The sequence below is a fragment of the Suncus etruscus genome, chromosome 13, assembly GCF_024139225.1.
Source record: "Suncus etruscus isolate mSunEtr1 chromosome 13, mSunEtr1.pri.cur, whole genome shotgun sequence".
In the NCBI taxonomy this organism is placed as follows: domain Eukaryota; kingdom Metazoa; phylum Chordata; class Mammalia; order Eulipotyphla; family Soricidae; genus Suncus; species Suncus etruscus.
Genome location: NC_064860.1, coordinates 55,748,924 through 55,773,288, shown reverse-complemented (window position 1 = coordinate 55,773,288; position 24,365 = coordinate 55,748,924). Strand labels below are relative to the sequence as shown.

At 32.6% G+C, this 24,365-nt stretch overlaps 1 protein-coding gene across 1 annotated transcript in view; it reads left to right on the top strand.

Moving 5' to 3' along the window:
• Nucleotides 1–23,923, top strand: part of NCAM2 (neural cell adhesion molecule 2) — a 424,349-nt gene extending 400,426 nt beyond the window's left edge. The window contains exons 16-18 of the mRNA XM_049785726.1: nucleotides 11,995–12,199; nucleotides 20,646–20,765; nucleotides 23,692–23,923. Of these exons, the coding sequence (XP_049641683.1) occupies nucleotides 11,995–12,199; nucleotides 20,646–20,765; nucleotides 23,692–23,803 (437 nt within the window). The 3' untranslated portion in view covers nucleotides 23,804–23,923. The remainder of the gene's footprint in view (nucleotides 1–11,994; nucleotides 12,200–20,645; nucleotides 20,766–23,691) is intronic.
• The last annotated feature ends 442 nt before the right edge of the window (nucleotides 23,924–24,365 follow it).

Genomic DNA, 24,365 nt, shown 5'->3' with positions numbered 1-24,365 from the left:
TAATACAAATTATAAGTATTCCTAGCTTTGGTATTTATTTATTTGAAGGAACAGAAAATGGTATTTTAATCATCCTTGCTGATGTAATTTGCAGTGACTTCATTCCTATTTTCTAATTAATACCTTTAGACGAGTATTGAACAACATTGGAAACCTCACATGTTAAAAATGTATTTAAAGTAGTGAAATTAAATATGAATCAAAATTAAATGAGTTTTTCAATGCAGAAATGCATACTAAAAACATAACTGCAGGCGGCTCTCAATCATGATATAGGAGAGAACAGTTTTAAATAGAGTAGAGGAAATTGTATTACATTCTACTCAGCTTACTCGATGGTTTCAAGATTTCAGTCTTCAGAAGAAAATTTATAATGGGCTGAATATCAATATTTTTAAATTTTATATGATATCTCCAAGGGATATCTGGCAGTCAGGATCTCAAACATTATAAAATAAAAATTTAGAATTGTTTTTGTAAATATTTAAAATGTATATTCATGGCATTTATATAAATGCGGTAAGGCATTTTGTCTTGCTCATCAGCTGACCCAGGATAGATCTAAGTTCAATCCCAGGCACCACATATGGTCCCCCAAGACTGCCAGGAGCGATTTCTGAGCACAGATCAAGGAGTAACCCCTGAGTGCCTCCAGGTAGGGCCCAAAACAAACAAAATAAAACAAAACAAAGAGACCAAAACCAACTCTTACCTAGTTCAGATTTTCTCAGGTTTGGTGTTCCTGTAGATGAGAGAAAGCATTGTATTCATAAAACATTGCTATACACAGTTATAAAGGAGTGACGAATATAAAATTTTTTTTTTGTTTTTGGGCCACACCCATTTGACGCTCAGGGGTTACTCCTGGCTATGCGCTCAGAAATTGCCCCTGGCTTGGGGGAACCATATGGGATGCCAGGGGATTGAACCTCTGTCCGTCCTATGCTAGCACTTGCAAGGCTAGCTTACCTCTAGCGCCACCTTCCCGGCCCCAAATATAAATTTTTGTCAACTAGTAAGTAGGCAATCAAGAAGTACAATGCTTCAATTTACTATGAGGAATATTGTGGTTATGTTTAATGTTCAATATTCCTATTTTTAAATTAAGATTTATGAAATATATTCTGTAAGATGAATTTATTGACCAGGTCTAAAGCTTACTCTCAAATATTTACTCTGCTTTGTTTTATTGTATTTTGTTTTATTTATCTTATTTTGGGGGGGTCATACCCAGCAGTGCTCAGGGGTTACTCCTGGCTCTACACTCAGAAATCACTCATGGCAGGCTCTGGGGACCATAGGGGATGCTGGGATTTGAACCACCGTCCATCTGCATGCAAGGCAAACGCCTTACCTCCATGATATCTCTGGCCCCTTGTAGTTTGGTTTTCTTTGAAGATGTGAAGATTCCAGAAAAATGTATATTTTAATAAGAACTTAAAAAATTAGTCAACAAAGTGAAGCAAGAAGTGTTGTGCTTTGATTTTTTTTGTTGTTTGGACCCACACCCAGTGATGGTCAATTATTCTTGGCTATGCACTCATTTATTCATTCTGGTAATATCATGGTACCATATTAGGTGCCTCAGATTGCACCCAATTCAGTTGCATACAAGGCTAATGCCTAGCTGCTATATGATTGTTCCATCTCCAATTATAGTTTGTTGTTTTATTGATTTTTTAAATGTGATATTTTTTTCTAAATGCATTAGTCGATCATCATTTTTTGTAATACATGAAGATGGTCATAATTCTAGCAAAAGTTATTACTATTAGTGTTTTACCCTTGGCTAATATAAAAAGTTTATCCTTGTGTTTCTTTGTATATATTGGTATAGGATAAATGAGATTTTATTCTGAGAACTCATGCTTCATGTATATTTGTGGAATTAGACATATTATATAATATATCTACAGATTAATATCAATGAATGATATTTAGTACATATTAAACTACTTTGATAGTTTCACACTAATTCAATAAAACTTCAATAAGTCTTGTAAAGAAGTAATTTATTAGTCTTAAAAAGTTAGTCACAAAAATCTATGAAATTCTGATATACATTTTAGTGTGTTGTTTTGTGACCATCTTAGATTAAGCAAACTTCAGAAATGTTCTCGGTCTACTCATAATTCATGTTTACATCTCCATAAAAGTATATATATATATATGTGTGTGTGTGTTTATAAACATATGTGTGTTGATTTATGTCACAAATTTTATGTGCAAGTGTTGCTCATGAAACTGTGTTCTCCAGGAAGAATAAAAATATATATAAACAGGGGCCAGGCAGTAGCACTAGAGGTAATATGCCTGCCTTGCCTGCATTAGCCTTGGATGGACCGTGGTTCGATCCCCCGGTATCCAATATGGTCCCCCAAGCCAGGAGCAATTTATGAGCTCATAGGCAGGAGTAACCCCTGAGCGTTACCGGGTGTGGCCCAAAAACCTATATATATATATATATATATATATATATATATATATATATATATATATATATATATATATATATAGCCTAGAATAAACCGCAGATCAATCCCCTGGTGTCCCATATGGTTCCCCAAGCCAGGAGCAATTTCTGAATGCATAGCCAGGTGTAACCCCTGAGCATCATTATATATATATATATATATATATATATATATATACACACAGAAATAAACATACCCGATCAGAAAAACATATTCTATACAGTAGAGCCCTGATTCATACCAAAGGTTTCTTAAAAAGCTATTCTAATTTTACTTTATCTTCCTATTATATTTAGAATTATGAAAATATCTACAACTTGTTTGGAGTATCTAATTTACATTGTTACCCTCATATCTTTCACAAGTTTCTAAGTCTTATATATTTGGAAAAAAATTCATACACATACACTAAGAAATATTTGAACATAATAATAGTTAAAGAATCAAAATGAAACAATAATTTGGGGCCAGATAGAACATGAGGCAGACCCCAAATCAATCCCTTAGCAGAGTTAGGAGTTAGCCCTGTGAAACAGCCGGTTGTACATTCAGAAAAATGACTCATGTTTTATAAATATAATACTGTATATTGAAAATTTATTATCACCAAATGTAGTAAATGTATTTAAAATTTTTCAGTGATTTAGTAGAATAACACATTTTATACAATAAAAATTACACCAATAGCTCAAGCACTTACCAATATTGTAAATTTTACTTTAAAAATAATTAGTTCATTTAAAGATTGGCTACAAGCTTTTTTATAATACAGTTCATTCTTATGCTCACAATTTTAAATTGTTGATGACTAAGTTTCAGTCATGAAATGTTTAAACCCAGGGTTGGAGTGATGGCGCAAGCGATAAGGTGTCTGCCTTGCGAGCGCTAGCCTAGAATAAACCGCAGATCAATCCCCTGGTGTCCCATATGGTTCCCCAAGCCAGGAGCAATTTCTGAATGCATAGCCAGGTGTAACCCCTGAGCATCATTAGGTGTGACTAAAAACAAACAAACACACAAAATGGAAAAAATCCTTCACCAGTGCACATTTTTGCCACCAATGTTCTCATTGCCCCACCCCTGCCTCTCAGCCTTCCTCTGTGTCAGATGTTTTTCTTCCTCTCTCTCTTCCTCTATATCTCCGTCTCTCCTCCTTTTCATTTCCTTTTAGACACTGTAGTTTTCATTATTTTTACTAATTTTTATGCATATCACTTTAACTCCTTTCAGTGTCCAGTTCTCCAATGATCATTTTCAACAATCATTGTCTTAACTCATCCCTTCTCTGGCCTACATGCAATCTCCTGATATTTATGGCAAACTTCTTAACATGGACTTATCTGCCTGGCGCTCATCTTTGTTGTCTCCAGATATTAATACCATACTCTCTTATTTTTTATACCTCACAAATGACTGTGATTATTCTCTATCTATCCCTCCCCCTCTGATTCTTTTTACTCACCATAATATTCTCCATATCTATCCATGTATAAGCAAATTTTATGCTTTTCTGTTTACTAACAGCTGCATTCCATTGTGTAGATGTATTCCATTTTGTTGATGTACCAGTTTCCTAACTCACTCATCTGTTCTCAGGCGCTTGGTTCATTTTCAGATTCTTGCTACTGTGAATATTGCTGCTATGAACATACTTCGAAGAATGACTTCACTGGAGAAATCATCAAAATCTCATTGGCATACACATATTTGGTCAATTTTAGAATTTTTTAGATATGTGAGTTGCATATGATAAAGTACAGAGGGGGCAGAGTGATAGTTAAGCAGCTAGGGAGCTGTCCTTAATTATAGCCCACACAAGTTCTAAATCTGGTGTCCATATAGTCTAAATCTGGTGCCCATATAGTCTAAATCTGGTTCTAAATCTGGTGCCCATCTAGTCGCTGCAATCCTTAGGCGTGATCACTGAATGCAGATCCAGGCATAATCCAAGAATACCACAAGGTATTGCTCCAAAATAACAATATTACAGAAACAAACCCAGGTGCTTAAAAAAATTATTAATAAAAATCAACAGTAAAAATATTCCAGAGATTGATTCTCATTTTTGTTTTCAAAAATACAAAGTACAACAAAAGGAGTTTTTGAATCACAATATATTATAATAGAATTTTAATATAAATTATTTTCTGTGGAACAGTAAAAGTTATCACCAAAGATCATTGATAAGATGTTTCCTAACGAAAACATAGGTTAATAATTTGCTTTTTTGATATTTTATTTGTGGAGTTGCTACAACTGGCAGTGTTCAAGGATTTCTCTTAACTCTGAATACTGGTTCACCCTAGCAAAGACCAGAGTTAGAATTCAGGTCAATCATGTCCCAAGAAGTTGTCCTATTTGGTGTACTATTTCTTAAGCTCTAATTTGTTTTATTACCTATATTTATATAATTATTATTCTAGTATAGGAAAATGATGTTGCTCATTTTCTTACAGAAAATTATAAATAGTGGTGGAGAGATACTAGAATTGTACCATATGATGTAGAGTGAAACATTCTATTCCATCAGAGTTATAAAAGTATAAATTCTCATCAACCAATCTTACATAAGTGATTTTAAGTGCTATATTTACTTTATTTATCTATTTATCTTTTATGATTAATTTAAAAAGTAAAATGTAGACTTCTCACAGGAGTAAAATGCAAAAAACTTGATGCTAACTAGCTTTTATTTAAGATCTAGTATCAAGATACTTAATAAGCAACTATCTTCACAGTACCTCTGGTTTTCAATGTTTTCTTCAAGCAGACTAGATCAGAAGGTATTGATTTTCTGAACACATACTAAAAAGTATAAACCACTGTGGCTGTTTGCTGAAAAGTTAAAATAAGAAAATATAAATTTTAAATTATTCATGTTTATTTTAGTTGTAATTAAATATACCATTTTAAAAAAATGTTTGTTACTTGTCATTGAGAAATAGTTTTTATTCTTAAGTATAAATTATGTATTTGATTTGTGAACAATACAAATAGTACTTACTAAATAAACTGGAAACAAAAATGCTCTGCTTAGTTTTATAGTTATCATACAAAATCATGAACTATGAGAAGTATGATCACTAAATCTTATTCTAGATATAACTTAAAATGAAATATAACTTTGGATGTGCACATGTTATGAATAAACTATCTTTCACATTTATTTTTATGTCTATATGTGTTATCTACAATGGCATTAGTGTATTTTGTTTTTAAGTAACATAACTTTAGTAGCATTCAAGAATTTTAATAATAAACCAAAGTGGTATAATTTTGTTTTTCCTAGAAAAAATAGCATCAATATTTCTCCATCATCCATCACGGTGTGTATTACAAATATGTTTCTATTAGTATTTTCTATTGTTGGAAATGAAACAGATCAATATTCTGGTTTAATGCTAAAAAGGTCACAAATGAATTATTTACCATTTAAAAGCTAACAAAAAAAAACCATCAGTTAGAGAAAAAAATTGACCTAATCTTACAAAGGAATACTATTTCTCTGTAGGTTGTTACTCAGATATACAATTACAGGCTATCTTAACTTCAGATGATGATAATAATAATAACAATAACAATAATAATAGAATTATTTATGGAAACAACTCACATTAGTTCAATGATTTGGGGAAAGTTTATAGTGAGTGTAATAATTTATCAAACACATTGACAACTTTTTATCATAGTAGTAATATTGGTAGTGTTATATTATATTATTTTTATTATAACACTCCTACCACTATTAGCAGTCTTGTATAACATTATTATTGTTAATTATAACACTACTACCTATGTTACCACTATGATGAAGGGGAAACTAATTGCCAAGCCTTTGAAAATTTCTACATAGTGTTGTCAACATGTTCCATGTATTAGGTAAATTATTACACTCACAATTGCTCCAAAATCACTGACCTAATTTGAGTCCTTTCCATAAATAGCTCCATTATTATAAAGTAACAAGTCTTAAAATAATTTTTGATTTTTTTCAGGGATATGCAATATAAGATTATGGGACCAAAATTTTCTCTTCTCATATTTAGTATTTAAGCGCAAATCAAGAATATTCATATTTAAAAAAAATTATAAGGTTAAATCAGGAATTAATTAACCTAATTTAGCATCATTGATTGTCCGAGTGCATTGCCAAGGGCTGTATTTGAAAATAAAAGACCTTAAGTAAATTGGGAAAATAATGGCTTCTCCATATCCTGGAGATAGAGATATTAGAATAATAAAAGGGCTGGTGCTTAATCAGATATGTACATTTAACCACCTTTCCTGAGTTTCGACTTTTGATTAGTATATTGTAATAAGATATAAAGAAAATTTATGTTTATTTGAAGTAGAATATTATAGTATATAATCTCATATTTAAAATATAAAAAGTTAAGAAACATTCGATTTGAAATAATTTCTAATTCCCAAAATAATTTGAATTAAGTTGATAAATTTTGTATGAGTGAATTGGGATCATATTACAAGTGCTCAGTGCTTAACAAAACTCTAGTCTCAGAAACCATATGCTATGCCAGGGTGACATGATATTTTATTTCCACAGCATGAGGCATTAGTTTTTCTAATATATTTATAATCTCATATATAATTGACAAAAAAAACCCACATTGTCAAGTTTCAAAAATGCATATTTTAAATTTATTACTTAAAGGGAATTCATGTTATAGTTGAATTGGCCTGTTAAAACTAATTTCTCTTTATATCAGTTAACAAAATCTAGTACATAATCAGAGTACCAGTATATATTTAAAATTTGATAATTAACAGAGGTTCTGAAAGAGAGATAAAATATTATTTCTCCTACAGCATTGAGTAAATAAGTTGCAAGCAAATACATGCCTTGCTTAAAAATGTAATTCAGTACTTACATTTTCATTTGTAATAGCATGTCAAACAGGTGATCTCAGTATTGTATAACAAAGAAACCATGAAATTGCCTAGGCAAAATCTCAGAGAAATATATCACAAATATATTCTATTTGTTATCTTTCTAATCTGAGCAAGTCAAGAAAACAAATTTCCAGGAAGGATACAATGAATCTAAATATGTTATTGTCAATTTGCAGAAAAATGAACTAAATATCTAATGGTAGTGATATATATTTAAGGTTATAATTTAATAGACATTTACTAGAATTCTCAAAACTGAACAGTGTTGAAGGACCTTAAGCACTGTTATGGTAGCACAGTAAAGTAATTTTGTATTTTAATACCATAAACTTAACTTATGGGCTGGGCTGACCACCTAGTCCAGGGGACCAAGGTCCCCCCAAACCTGGTGGGTCTTTAAGGCCACGCCTGGTTAATCGGGCCCTGGGGGGAGGGGGGGAGAAATTCCTCCCTAGGCATCCAAAAACTACAGAGGCTCCGCTGGGCTCAGAGCACTCCGCATGCCAGGATTTCTGGGTGTCTTTGCCTGGTATGTTGGGGGCTCTGGGCAGGACAGCTAGCCACAGGCCCCCTGGGCTGACCACCTAGTCCAGGGGTCCAAGGTCCCCCCAAACCTGGTGGGTCTTCAAGGCCACGCCTGGTTACTTGGGCCCTGGGGGGAGGGGGGGAGAAATTCCTCCCTAGGCATCCAAAAACTACAGAGACACAGCTGGGCTCAGAACACTCCGCATGCCAGGATTTCTGGGTCTTTGCCTGGTATGTTGGGGGCTCTGGGCAGGACAGCTAGCCACAGGCCCCCTGGGCTGACCACCTAGTCCAGGGGACCAAGGTCCCCCCAAACCTGGTGGGTCTTTAAGGCCACGCCTGGTTAATCGGGCCCTGGGGGGAGGGGGGAAGAAATTCCTCCCTAGGCATCCAAAAACTACAGAACCGCGCGGGGGCATGAGCCCCTGCGCATACTTCATGTACTTCATGTATTCAGAATATTCCTTATTCTTATGTTATGTTTTGCATATACAGAATGTTTATTTTGTATTCTGCCCTTTCCCACACCCATACAAAGCTCTTTTTTACTCCTTAACTCTCTAACCCCCTCTCAAACATCACTAACCTACATTACTCTTTTTAACTTCAGTAGTGTACAATCCTAATCACAGTCCAAAGATGTGCATTGTGTGTGACAACCCCAAATTGTTTCAAGATACATAAAATGGACACGTATTTCTTTAGAATATTTTGTGGTTTTTTTTGGACAGCTATAATTCTTACTAAATTTTTTCTTATACAGTGATGATTCTAACCACTTTTTATCTTCTCTTTTTGAGCTGTTTAACAAGGAATTTTGGTGGAAGAGTCCCCCAGTTTAATGCTTATGATTGAACCATGTCATGGGAATCATTGTAATTGTTCTTATGCCCCCCATATGCGCCAATAACACCACGTGGCATTGCTTCTTATTTGCATAGGCACATTAAAATGGGAAAATACTATACATACAAATAAGATCCTATTTAATAGAGATTGGAACACACAAATCTTGTAGTGCAGAGGGACCTTACACCCTGAACATTGACATAACGACCTGGCACAGACCTCAGAAGAAAGGGCATAATCCATTCTCCCCTAAACCAGGGAAGTCATCCACGAAACATCCAGGCTGGTTTATAACATCACCTGGAAGCAATCCTCTACCACGGAAGACCTACACTGCTCAGACTTTGACCTGCTCAAAAGAGACTTCCCTTGACACTGAGAAGACTTAACAACGACAACGACCTGCTGACAGGACAGGGCTCTCTGCATTGCCCTTTGATTGTGAGGTGAAAGGAGAGGATGCTCCACATCCTGACTTCAATGTGAGATATGCAGATTCCAGGATCTTTAATACAGAAACATGATACCAAAAACAGAGACTGTGTGAAAAATAAAAGTGTGTTGGCACTACAGACAATGTATTGGATTGGACGATCTAGCTTGCCTGAAGCCTAGACTTGGTCTTATGCCAGGAAACTTTATGGGTGGGGTCTCTTTGTACTTAGGCCAGGGTTATTTCTTTCCATGTCCCTCATATTTTGGTGGGCCTATGCAAACAACAATTGCCACTCTAGCGCCATTTTTACTGTGCTCCTTTGACTCTAATCTTTAAAAAGAACTCACTTAAAATTTGAGGTTAACGTAAGCTAATATGCATGTATATGGAAATGTAAGAAAATACTATGCCTGTAATGTCTAAGGAGTTACGTAAGTTTTATGGCTTTAGATTGCTTTGTGTACTGTTAAGAAATATTATAATGTGTTACAATCTGGGGACTTGAGGGACAAAGTAATTGTACATGGATTCTGTCTTATTTATCTTAATGTTCTTTGGCTGAAATTTCAAAGTTAAGATATCAGCAAGGGGACTTCTGAGAATTATGTTATGGGTGATTGTCCTTCCACTGTAACTTTACCTTGTCCTCTTTCTTTGTACCTTTGTTTTCATAATTAAAAATTAAAAAAAAAAAAGAAAAAAATATTCTTACTGTGCTACCTCAATGACTATATAGTAGGGTGATTTTCCTTGTATACCACTGACCTAGATTCTATCCCCAGCACTACAGATGGTACCTTAGGCCCTAACAGGAGTGATCCCTGAGAATAGAATCAGGAATAACCCTTGATCACTGTCAAACGTGACCCAAAATACAAAACAAAACAAAAAGACAAATTATAATAAAACAATTTTATAAATTACATCAAAAATTTTAAGTATTTTCACTGACTCAATCTTAGAAAATATTTTTCTTATGTTATATATAAACATGTGTGTATATATGCTTATATAAGAGTATAAGTGTATTTAGCATAAGACATCTTTCTTGAAATCCAGACTTGCATCTGGGTTTTTACATATCTGTCACTTGAGAACATACCAGTTTCTGAGTACACAATTAGGACATTGATATTAAATGAGTAAAGATTTATTTTGACTTATCTTATCAAAGTTTTATGTTATCTTTTTCACTTTAGATACCTTGATTAACATAAATTAATCTTTACTTTATTTGTGCTTATTTTCCTATAGATACTATTAGAATAGAATAATCTACTCACTCACCTGCTCATACATAATATTCATATGCTCATTCATTATATTTTGTTTCTTTAATTTTATTTTGATATACCATTTGGATATATATATATATATATATTTTAGAAAGATTGGATAGATAGGTAGATAGATAGGTGATAGATGATAGATAGATTGATAGATGATAGATAGATAGATAGATAGATAGATAGATAGATAGATAGATAGATAGATAGATAGATACATACATACATACATAAATACATAGATACATAGATACATAGATTTGGACCACCATAATTTTAACATCATCTAAAGCTACTTCTTTTCCATTTTCTCTTACATCTGTCCCCTTCTCCAATCATTACCATTTGTTGACAAATGTTAGTCTCTTCGTTTTGTTAGCATTTTTAAAATTCCAGGTATCAGTGAAATCTTCTGATTCTCTTGTTAAAGATATTCTTTTTCTAACTTATCTTTCTTAGCATAACCATGAAATGTTACCTTTGGGGACAATTTAGTTTATATTGATTCTTCGTAGCATTTCTTGCCATTTATATTTTTTCAATCAACTTAAAGTATCCTATTCCCAGCCATCTCTTTTATGAATATTAACTGCATGACTTCCAGGATTTCTTGGGATCAGAGGCTGAGGAACAGAGAGATCATGATATAATTTTAGAAAGATCACTAATACCATAACAATACTATGGTTTGGCTATCTTCTAAAATGAATTGTCACACTACTATATAGAAAAAATACAAGTAAAACATATTTTTTGAAATTTGATTTGAAAAATAATAGTAGTATTTGAAAATGCATTAGTATTTTAAAACTAGTATTTTTAAATAAAAATTAGTGTTTTAAAATGCATTCTCTGAAAAGAAAAGAACAATCACTTACAATGTTAAAATAATTTCATATAGAACATTTATTTGGTATTTCATACACAACAATTTTTTATTCTTTTTTTCTTTTAATAAATTGATGAGTTAGGGGCCGGGTAGGTGGCGCTGGAGGCAAGGTGTCTGCCTTGCAAGCGCTAGCCAAGGAAGGACCGCGGTTCGATCCCCCGGCGTCCCATATGGTCCCCCCAAGCCAGGGGCGATTTCTGAGCGCTTAGCCAGGAGTAACCCCTGAGTGTCAAATGGGTGTGGCCCAAAAACCAAAAACAAAAATAAATAAATAAAATAAATTATAAATTGATGAGTTATTAATGACTCGATCTTTGATGGAGTATATTTAGTAATATGATAATATTCATAATAGATTCCAGGGACTCAAGAATTAAATTAAAAGGTAAGTTACTCAAGGTATACTTTTCTAAAGAAAGTTTGAAAAAATTTCTAATAATTACATATAAGATACTTTAAACATTATTTGAAAATCAGAGTTAAACTACCAAAGATTATTAAATCAGAGCCTACTAGTGTCTAGTGTGTATGCTGTGTTTCAGTTGCATATTTCTTAGATAAGATTACTTCTAAAACCATTTTCTAGTATATCCTAAATTGAGGTTTAATTTTTTTTTTTGGAAGACACTCTTTTTAATGGACTTGGTCTTGGAGCTGTCATTGGCCTGGGAGTCGCTGCACTTTTGCTAATCCTCGTGGTAACAGATGTCAGTTGTTTCTTTATTCGACAATGTGGACTATTGATGTGCATCACAAGGAGAATGTGTGGGAAGAAAAGTGGCTCCAGTGGCAAAAGCAAAGAACTAGAAGAAGGAAAAGCTGCATATTTGTGAGTAGCAATATCTGCATCACCTTACATGAAAGTGTTTATCAAGACTGAGTGCTTATTTAGTGAATTTGTTGTCTGTAAGGAGTAGATTTTTTACTAGATTTTAGTAGATTTTGAATATGGATACTTCATTATTGCTTTATGTATCTATCACATGTATATACATATAAATGTATATGTGCATCTAAACAAGATCTCATAAAACCAAATAAATGAAAACAAACTATTAAAGATCACCATTAAAATGGGATATGCACAAAGAAATTTCCATCTTGATTTAAAGTTTATAGAAAAGCATAAAATGGTATTTGTAATTTCTGTATTCCTATAGTTTAAATGGATAAAAGGCATTGATAATAATCAAAATTGATAATAATAAAAAATTAAAACTTTAGGTAAATTTTGTGAACTATTACCTTATTCCAACTATATACATATCCCAATGTGTAATAGATGATGACACATATGTCTTAAAATTGAACAAAAATCTTTTATAGGTTGGGGGAGTTATTATACAATAGGGAGCACTTGCCTTCCATGAGGATGACTTCGGTTATGTGGTACCTAATATGGTCCCTGAAGGTCATCAGAAGTGATTGCTGAGCATAGAGCCAGGAGTAAGCCCTGAACACAGTTGGCTATAGCCCCCAAACAAAACAAAAATGTATTACTATGTGATACGTTCTGAGTTTTCTAAATTTTGTAGAAAATTACCCTGCTAGCAGGGCTGATGCAATTGCACAGCGGTAGGGCATTTGACTTACACTTGGCCGACAGAGACTAACCCGTGTAAGATTCCCCACATCCAGTATGGTTTCCAAGCCTGCCAGGAGTGATTTCTGAGTACAGCACCAGGAGTAACCCTTGAGAGCAGCTGGGTGTAGCCAAAAAAATAAAAGAAAAAGAAAATTATTTTTCTAAGTATAAGAATAATTAAAAATCTATAATTAAGTATTGGTTGTTGGATAGATTTCTAATATTTGAAAAAAATATATTTCATAAAGGATTTTAGTACAGAAAAGCATATTTACCTTTAATATATTCTTCTACATATATTATACATATATATCTACATATGTCTTTACTCATCCATATATAATTTTATGTACATGATTTATTTTACACACAAATACATTGTATACTACAATTGGAAGTCAAAATTTTTATTTTAAGGATATAATTTCTTCAGTCTAATAGGCAATCACTTTAGATTTTCTAACACTAAATATGAAAATTTTCAAATATTGAAAACAATGAAAAAACTTTCATACTGAACACTTCCTTCTAACACTTTAATTTGTGTAATCATATTCAATTTTTATCACATTTCTCCATCACACAGTCACATTTTTGTATCCCAAAATAATAGTACACTAAGATAACATAATATTTTATTTATACATCATTAAATGTTAGAATTTATTAAATTTGTTTATTTATTTGTTTCTAGGCTGCAGATAGTGTTACTCAGGTGTATTCCTGGCTCTGTGTTGAGGGATCATCACTGATGATGGTCAGGTGAATCTTGTAAGGTTTAGGGAATTGAACTTGAGTTGGTTTTATACAAGGCATGTGTACTCATGCTATGTATATTTATAAATATATAAATTCTTAGGGCAGGAATTAATTTGGAGTGTTCATAGACAAATGAAATAAGTGGAAGTGAGCCAGAAAGGGAGATGACTATAAAGACCAAATTTTGAAAACTATCTAGGTACCAAAGAAGCAAATTATTATGGGTCGAAGTTAAAAATTGTTATAAAGTCATATAAATCTGATGGAAGACATTTAAGATATTACTGTGCAATTTGTGAAAAATGTCTACTATATTGGTAAAGGTAATGGAAAAAATAAACCATTAAGGTGAACAGATAAAATCATCTTATACTTCAAGTAATAAATTATGGTTTATTGTATCAATGTAGTTGTAGTATTATTTATAAATGTGTATAGATTTGAGGTAGAGCCAAGAATTGCTGACTCATTTACCGGACTTTGGGAATAAACAATTAATAAAGAAACTTCCTGTTTATAACAACATGTTAGTGACCATATGCAAAAGAAAAAAAACTGAAGTACATTTATATGCCTTTTATTTCGTTTTTTTTTTTTTTTTTTTTTTTTTGGTTTTTGGGCCACACCCGGCATTGCTCAGGGGTTCCTCCTGGCTGTCTGCTCAGAAATAGCTCCTGGCAGGCACAGGGGACCATATGGGACACCGGGATTCAAACCAACCACCTTTGGTCCTGGATCGGCTGCTTGCAAGGCAAATGCCGCTGTGCTATCTCTCCAGGCCCATTCCTTTTATTTTATTCTGAGTTTAATTAACCTTTAGGACTTGGGAGGATGAAGACACATAGTTTATTCTATGTTAATAAACATGTGTCACAAGTCAAAAATTGAGAAAAAATTAAATAATTTTAGAAAAACCTATTATTAAAATTAAAAATTGTACATATATAAAATATCTAAAATATAACATAAAATGTGCATGAGAAATAATATATAAATAATATGTTTTATTGTATTTATAATTGCTTTTAAACATGAATCTAAGCATTTTGACAAAGGATTTACATATGATCACAAACGATAATATTTAGTATTTTATAAAGTGAATTATTTATAGATTTAGATCTTGTATTCTAAAGAGATTTATATTGCATAAATAAAGCCAATGCAAAAAAGAAAGATTTTAAAATTATATAGTATTCATTATTATTTGGGTCATACTTAAATTAAAGTTTACTTTAAATAAATTTGCATTCTTAGAGCATATTTTATCAAATGTTTAATGATTGATAACTCAATATCTATAATATTAATTATATTTCCAAAAAATTACTTGTAATAACATTAATTAAATAGTTACTTATTTAAACTCCAATTTACAACACTCCAAATACAATAACTGGGAAATACGAAAGTCTTTATCAAAATTTAGACTTTATGAAAAACACATGCCAGTAATAAAAGCCATCTGTCTGAGATCTGGAGAGACAATACGGGAGTTATGGTGCCTTCCTTGCATGTACCAATTCCTAATTTGATCTCTTGCTCTTGAATTTGGTCTCTTGAACATAGGACCAGAAATAGTAGGTTAGCGCTGCTAAAATATCAAAAGTATTAAAAATTATTTTAAAAAGTTATAAGTTCTATATTAAAATGTCTTAGTTTTAATTTTCTAAAAGTTTAAAACAGCTGAAATGCAAGAAAGACAATGTGTTTTAAGAGATCACTTCTGGCAGGACTCAGCGGGAGGGAAGACATATGTGATACTGAGTGTAAAACTTAGGTCTACCTTTTTCAAGAAAAGCAGCTTACTCCTGGAAATATATTTGCAGCTCAAATTACTAATAAACTCAATATGTCTGAATAACAAAATCTCTAATCTTGGGGGCCAGAGCCATAGCACAACAAGTAGGGTGTTTGCATTGCATTTGGCTGTCTTTTCGGCATCCCATATGGTCCCCCAACCCTGCCAGGAGTTATTTCTGAGTTCAAAGGCAGGAGTAACCCCTGAACATTGCTGAATGTGGCCCAAAACCAAAACCAGCAAGGGTGGGGGGTGTATATTTTATGACCGAAACCCAACTATGAACATATGTGTAACCATTATGCTTAAATTATTTTTTTAAAAAGAAAAAGAAAAAGATCTCTAATATTAAAGGCATTTTAGTAGAAACTAAAAGAGGAATGTTTATTAAATGTCAAATAAGACTTGATAAAAATAGATTTTGCAATGTCTAGAGAGATCAGTAAAATACATTATTATAAAATCATATGCTAAGAATAGAATTAGAGAATTGCTTAACTAAGGTCATAGAAGTCTTTTTTCCAGTAAATAAGACAATCAAAGGCAAATTGGTAATACATATAATAAACATGATAAATACTATCTGAGGTTTTTATGAATGTTGATGGTAAAAACATAAAACTGAAAACATAGATTGAAAGAGATCATAAGTAATATATTATCCAAAAGAAAGACACTTCAGAATAAAGAAATATAAATTAAACATGGAAGGAAGCTGATAAAACCCTAGTAGTGTGAACCTAAAAATATATTGGTAGTGTAAGCAATGCTATAATAGACAAGGAAAAGCATTATATAATTCTTAATCTGTGAGTTCTACAAAGAGACATTACTATGTTATTTTTTACCTTACCAATAATGTTATTTTATTTTTTTATTTTATTTTATTTTATTATTTTATGGGGGGGTCACACCTGTTGACACTCAGGGGTTAGTTCTGGCTATGTGCTCAGAAATCGCCCCTGGCTGGCGGGGAGCATATAGGACGCTGAGGATCAAACCACGTTCGTCCTAAGCTTGCAAGGTAGACACCTTACCTCTAGTGCCACCTCTCCAGTCCCCCTAATAATGTTATTTTTATTGTCATTTTGTTATCAGGGATAATACTGAAGGTATAATGCCAAGAATAATACCCACACTTATAGAGTGGTTTTCACAAGGATCAGAAATTATCAGCTTCTTTGCAACAGCACACACACACACACACACACACACACACTTTTTTGGTTATATAGTAAACAGAGACTGTATACATTTGTTTTGGTATCAGATATTTCACTCAAAATATGGATTATTATTCTAGCAAGAGAATATCAAAGCATAAGTAAATAACTCTTATAATCACAAAGAGAAATATATGCACCTACTATTATAGTTGTAGATTTTTACTTATTCTCTCTCAAAGGAAAACTATTTTAGTACTTATAAAACTCCCAAGAAAATGATTAAAAGTAATAACATTATCAAGTAACTGAATCTAATAAAAAATTAAAATCAACTTCCTTTAATGATATCACAATGCATAGTCCCTATAATTCTATATAATTTTATATAATTCCATATAATTTTAGGGAATTATTAGGATTAAAAACTATAGTTTAATAAAACACTTCCTATAAAATTAGAAAACCTGAAATGTGATGTTCTCTTGCAAGTTATAAAATAATTGAGAAGATATTATTAATGAGATAGGTGAAAAATAAAAACTATTTTTATTTGAAGTAGCACACTTCAGGGTCTGGAGCATTAGTATAACAGGTAGGGTGCTTGCCTTGCACATGGCTGACCTGAATTTGCCACAGAGCTCTATGTTCCTCACCAGGAGTTAGTTAACTCTGAGCACAACAGTATGTGACCCCCCAAACAAAATAAAACAAAATCATAAGACTTCAAAGGCAAGTACAAGTTTGACCTCAAAAGAGACTTCAAAATATTTTATTGAAATGAAAATAAAAATACAACTTACAGATATCCAGGAAAAACAGTGGTTAGAGGTATAGTTGCAGTACTAAATGTATGCAAATCCATATGTTGCTTAACAGCAAGGTTATTACTGATAAAGACTGTATAGACAATGTTATCACTGAGCAAATATCAGATGGGATTAAATTGTATTAATTAAAGAGATGTACACATACCTAGGCTATTTGTGACAGTGGTTTGATGGAATCATTTCTTATAGGCAGCTCATAATGGATTGAAATGCTATTAAAACAAGCATAAAGAAAGAGGTATAAAACAAACAACTAAAATCAGTAAAAGAAGAGGACATAATTAAAATTATTATGGACAGTAATATATTATAGAATAATATAAATTATTTATGCTCACAATTTATAAGTAGGTAAAATATCTTTAAAACTTAATTTTAAAAATGCAAAATACCTTAAAATTTACTACCTACCAAAACTTAAAGAAAAAATAGATCATATGAATAAGCAAATATTTCTTCAAGAAATTAAATCAATATTTAATTTTTTATATTTTTATTTAAACCATCTTGACTACAAACTTGATTGTAGTTGTGTTTCAGTCATATAAAAACCCACCTTTACCAGTGCAACATTCTCATCGACAAAGCCCCAAATCTCCCTCCTTCCCAACTCCCTGCCTATATTTTAGACAAGCTTTCTGCTTCCCTAATTCATTCACATTGTTATGATGGTTGTCAATGTAGTTATTTCTCTACCTGTATTCACCACTCTTTGTGGTGAGCTTCATATCATGTGCTGGACCTTCTAGTCCTAATCTCTATTGTCTCTGAGAATTATTACAAAAATGCCTTTTATTTTTCTTAAAACCCATAGATGAGTGATACTATTCTGTGTCTATCGCTCTCCTTCTGACTTATTTCACTCAGCATAATAAATTTCATGTACATCCATGTATAGGATAATTTAATGACTTCATCTATCCTGACAGATGCATAATATTCCATTGTGTATAAGTACCACAGTTTCTTTATCCATTCATCTGTTGAAGGGCATCTTCGTTGTTTCCAGAGTCTGGCTATGTAAATAGCGCTGCAATGAATAAAGGTGCAAGGAAGGGATATTTGAATTTTTTGTGTGTTCCTAGGGTATATCCCTTAGAGTGGTATAGATTTTTCCATTTTTGAAAATTTTCCATACAAACAATTTCCAGTTTTTCCATTTTTGAGGAATCTCCATATTGTTTTCCATAAAGGCTGGACTAGACGGTATTCCCACCAGCAGTGAATGAGAGTTCCTTTCTGTCCACATCTCCTCCAGCAACAATTGTTTTTATTCTATGTGATATGTGACAGTCTCTGGTGTGATATGGTATCTCATATTCGTTTTTGATTTGCATCTCCCTGATGATTAGTGATGTGGAGCATTTTTCATTTGGCCATTTGTATTTTCCTTTTTTGTATTTTTTTTTTTTTTGGTTTTGGTTTTTGTGTCACACCCAGCCACACTCAGGGGTAACTTCTGGCTCTATGCTCAGAAATCGCTCCTGGCAGGCTCAGGGGACCATAAGGGATGATGAGATTCAAATTACCGACCTTTTGCATGTAAGGCAAACGCCTTATCTCCATGCTATCTCTCTGGCACTGCCATTTGTATTTCTTCTTTAAAAATTGTCTGTTCATTTCTTCTTCCTAGTTTTTGATGGGGATAGATGTTTTTTTCTTGTTAAGTTCTGTCAGTGTCTTTTATATCTTTGATATTAACCCCTTATCTTATGGGTATTGGCTGAATACCTTCTCCTGTTCTGTGGGTGGGTTTTGTATCCGGAGCACTATTCCTTTGAGGTGCATTAGCTTGTCAGCTTAATGTAGTCCCTTCTGTTTATCTCTGCTTCCACTTGTTTGGAGAGTGCTATTTCCTCCTTAAAGATGCCTTTAGTCTCAATGTCATGAAGTGTCATACCTACATGTCGCTCTATATACCTTATAGTTGTAGGTCTGATATCAAGGTAATAGAACTTAATGGATTCAATGGTGAAATCTATCAATTATTTGGTGTAAAATAAATTGTACTAAGGCCCGGAGAGATAGTACAGTGGTGTTTGCCTTGCAAGCAGCCGATCCAGGACCTAAGGGGGTTGGTTCGAATCCCGGTGTCCCATATGGTCCCCTGTGCCTGCCAGGAGCTATTTCTGAGCAGACAGCCAGGAGGAACCCCTGAGCACCGCCGGGTGTGTCTCAATAACCAAAATAAATAAATAAATAAATAAATATAAATAAATTTTACTTCTTAGCAATGCTTTTATAATGTGGTGGCAGAAGGAAAAACTTCTAACTCATTCTATAAAGGCAACATTACCTTAATTCCAAAATCAGATAAGTAAATTACAAGAAAGATGTAAATCAATTTATCTCATGTCCTCAGAAGAAAAATTACTTCCTCCTCCAGATATGTCCTCTAGCTAACATAATTCTAAATTAGTAGAAAATCAAAACTTTTCTTTAAACATTTAGAAAAGGCAAGAATATTTTCTTACCAATATTTAAATTAACATGAAAATATTTAATTAATATAAAATATAAATGATGCAGCAGAAAAAATACATTTTATTGATAGAAAAGAAAGAACTATATCTACCCTTATTTAGAGACGAAAAGATTTTCTGGAGAATCAGAAAGAATCAGGAATCAAGTTTCTGCCACTCTTAAGTGATTGTAGTTATGATTGTAGCATACAAGGCTATAATTTTCAAAATCTATCAATTTTTTTAAATCAATAATAAAGCAGCAGCTTTTTATAAGTTAAAAAACTAAAAGCATACTTTTATTAGTGTCTTCCAAAGATATTTTTTCTTACTTAAAAATGCTGTATATAGTAGAATAAATTTTAATGAGAAAAAATCCATAGTCATAGTATTCTTTTTGTTGAGAGGCCACACTATTGGTGCTTAAGGCTTATTCGTGACTTTGCACTCAGGGATCAGTCCTGGTAGTGCTTGAAGAACCATGTGGGATGACAAGGAATGATTGCAAATTGGCCCTATTCAAGATAAGTCATTGTACTATCCCTTCAGCCCTAAAAGACCTAGTGATAGAGGTAATCTAATTTTATAATTTTTATTTAAGTGTGGGTGAGATTACCTGGAACCATATTACATGATTTACATTACATGAATATATTATTTTCTTATTTTTTCTAGGAAAGATGGATCAAAAGAACCAATAGTAGAGATGAGAACAGAAGATGAAAGAATTACTAATCATGAAGATGGGAGCCCAGTAAATGAGCCAAATGAAACAACACCACTGACAGAACCCGAGTATGTAGTTTATATAATTTTGAGAAAAAAATATTGAGTCATAGGTAACATATCAGAATAAGTAGTGTGAATTTACAGGTACTAATTTTAAGATAATTCAATAAATTTACATGCCAAAATGTGTTTTCTTTTTAAAGCTTTTTGTAAATCATGTGTGTGTTTTAGAGGTAATCTATAGTCTAAGCTATATGTTTACAGAATTATATTTCCCCATATTAATTTTCCTTTCTAAGAGTATGTTGTTCAAAAAGGTAGTTAATCTTACAGAAAAATATATATTCAGAAAACTAGTTACAATTTGAATATGAGTATGTCTAAAACAAATAATGTAAAAATATTTACAGTTTTATTTTTTCAAGGCTTTTTTAATTTAAAAATTAATGTAATTGAGTATATCAAATATAATGTACAATTATGTAAATACATATGATTTTAATGTTAAAAGTTACTCACCAGCCCTCCAGCACTGTCACCTCTAGCCTGGTCTTAATTTCAACCCATCGCTTTCTTCCTTACTTGGGAATCTGTTTTGTATTCCAGATTAAGAGGTTGTCATCCTTGTTCAATACACTTTCTTCCCTAGGTTTTTGTTATGTATATAAATATATGTTTGTTTTAGTTTTGTTTTTAGAAAGATAGTATAGAGGTTTCCACAGATGGAAGAATTATTTGTGAGATAGCCCAATTACTTCAATCTACTTAAAGGAAATAGATTACCAGGAATAAGTATTTAAAAAAATTAAATGACAAGCTTTTGTTAAATATCATGCCCTTCCACAAAGACAGAACTCAGGTCCTGCAATTATATAATAATATGACTTTTGCCAATCAACTTGTCACCATATTTTCTGTCAGGCATATAGAGTGAGAGGCCAAATAAACTTATTCCAGGGAACTGTATATACCACATAATCTGACTAGGGGCAAAGAGTATAGGACTGTTTTGTTCTTTTGTTTCCTCTTTTTCTAGTCCACAAATTAGTGGGATCATATTATATTTTTGTTCTGCCTATGACAAATTCATTTAATATGATAATTTCTAGTTTTATCCACATTACAATGATCTCATAAATTCTAGTATTTTCATGCAGTTGTATGAAACTAAGTGTGTGAGTATGTATGTGTGTGGTTAAGTATCACAGCTTCTTTAGCCATTCATCAGACATTTGAACGTGTCAGTTTTATTTTCTTGATAAGGGGAAAACTAATCATTCAGCTGCAGGTAATTGCAAAAGTCTCTATACTTTTCTAAACCTATAACAGCTCCGTTAAGATATTAGTAAGTATTTTAGCTAACCTGAGAGAATGATGAATGAGTGCAAAAAATGTCCATAGAGTAAAAATAAATAATTCAAGCCAAAAGAATTATTAAACAGTGTTGATAGTCATAGCTTGTTGAATGTAGCTGATATTAAAACCATAACTATCACATTATTCTTTAAGCATTGTTCATGGAAATGTCTTTAAATGTTATTGTTTTACAAAGCTAATTTTCCCTCCCAGATATATTTATAGAGAAGCAAAACTTATTTGACATTGCAGATCAAATAATCATTCCATTGTTCAACAAAGTAATTTATTTGCAGGTTACAGATCATTGAAGTAATACAGAGTATGTTTAGCTTACAGTCTTCTATTCAGTTGCATGTAATGTGTGACTCCACGAGAATCAGTTGCTAGAGTCCTGGTGAAAAGGGAAGTCAACCCCGCCTCCACCAACCTTGGCAGATGTCCTGCCCCTTAAGGAAGTCGTCACTATCTTGGCCCCACCAATAACTCGTATTACCTTGGCGTCTGTCCCACCCTTAAGGAAGTCGTCACTGCCCCTTCTCCCTCCCCTTTCTTAGGGTATATAAGAACGAACTTAGACCACCACGTGGTCTTTGTCTCTGTCCTATTCTGGGCACACATTGACCCGGACCGTTCAGGTCAGTAATAAAGCACTTACTGGAGCATTTGCTGGGGCCTCAGCCTCTTCATTTCTCTGCGTTGGGCAGCTAGATTAGGACGCCCGGACCTTTCACTGGTCAACCCCAAAGTATTGTAGTGTGATGCCCATTTAAAAAAGAATAACTTTTTAATTCTTGAAGAAATTCTTCTCGTTACTCACAAGTGGCAGGATTATTTAGACAAAAAATAATTGCTACTCTTTAGTCAAAATTGCAATCCAAATCCTCAAATGAAGGATCATGGAGATACTGCAAAGTAGAAATTCCTTATTTCATATGTTGCCAACCCTGGTTCAATCACCATTGCTTCCTATGGTCCCTGCATGCACAGAGAGTAAAATCCTAAGCAACACTAGGTGTGTCCTAAAAAAAAGTTCCTTCAATTATTACTAGAGATTGAAAAAGTATTGAAGTTGACAGAGTGCATTTCAAATTGACATTGAGTATTGTAGAGTTAACCTTTACAATGTGGGTTTTATAATCACCCCTTCAGAAACCAGAAGTTTTACAATGATAAAAAAAATACTATGCAAAATCTTTTTCATTTTATAATTGTTTAGGAAACTCACCCATTGATATTTTGAGTTTATTCTTAGCTTCTTGATCACTTTACTCCTGGACATTTTTAGGGCCATTACAGGGTACCTGGAATTGAACTAGGGTTGGACAAATGTCAGGCAAGGAATTCAAACTGTATATTGTCAGAACTCTATATTATTTTTTGTATCAATAGTAGCTACAAAATTGAATTACCCTGAAATGAATGACTTATTACATCTAAATCTATAAATATTTCATCATTCATTATATCAAATATTTACAATGGAGAATTGTCAGACTATTTTCTTCTTATTTTATAATATTGTTGAATCCATTTTCTTAATTTTGGTAATTTTCAATATATTTCCTTGTATGCTGTAAATACATTTTAAGTTATCTGAGTGAGATAAATATACTATTTTTATATTTTATTTCAGAAAATTGCCTTTGAAAGAAGAAAATGGGAAAGAAGTCATAAATCCAGAAACTATAGAAATTAAGGTTTCAAATGATATCATTCAGTCAAAGGAAGATGACAGCAAAGCCTAACAAGATTATAAAGGCTTGAACAACTGAAAAGAACATTTGGATTGCAGTGACCCTATGACCAAAACTATTCCACTGACCTTAATTTCTTGGGGAAACTACTAGCTTGGAATAGCTTGTATACATATACATATGATCAAATATTCCTGTTTATGGTTTATTTCCTTTTATTGTCGTTGTTATTGTTGTTTGATTTGTTAAGAATTTCAGTATGACTGGCACCAACTCTTGGGTATCAATTTGATTCTATGATTGAAGTATTACAATTAATAAACTGGCAAAGTGCTCAGCTTCTGAAGAATAATATTTCATACCACAACTGATCCAAAATTAGGGATTGAAGATAAAGAAAAATAAAAGCTTGGTGAACAAAATGTATAAGAAAGGCCTGCATGTTTTTTTCCTCTATGTCTTGAGCAATTCTATCATTAAAGTGGCTTTCAACTTTGGAAAAAAACACTTCATAAATGTTTCTTTTATATCAAGTGACACCAGGGAATCTGGGCTTAATGGAGCCACTTTTAAATTAATTAATTTATTTTTATTTGTTATGCATTTTAGGAAA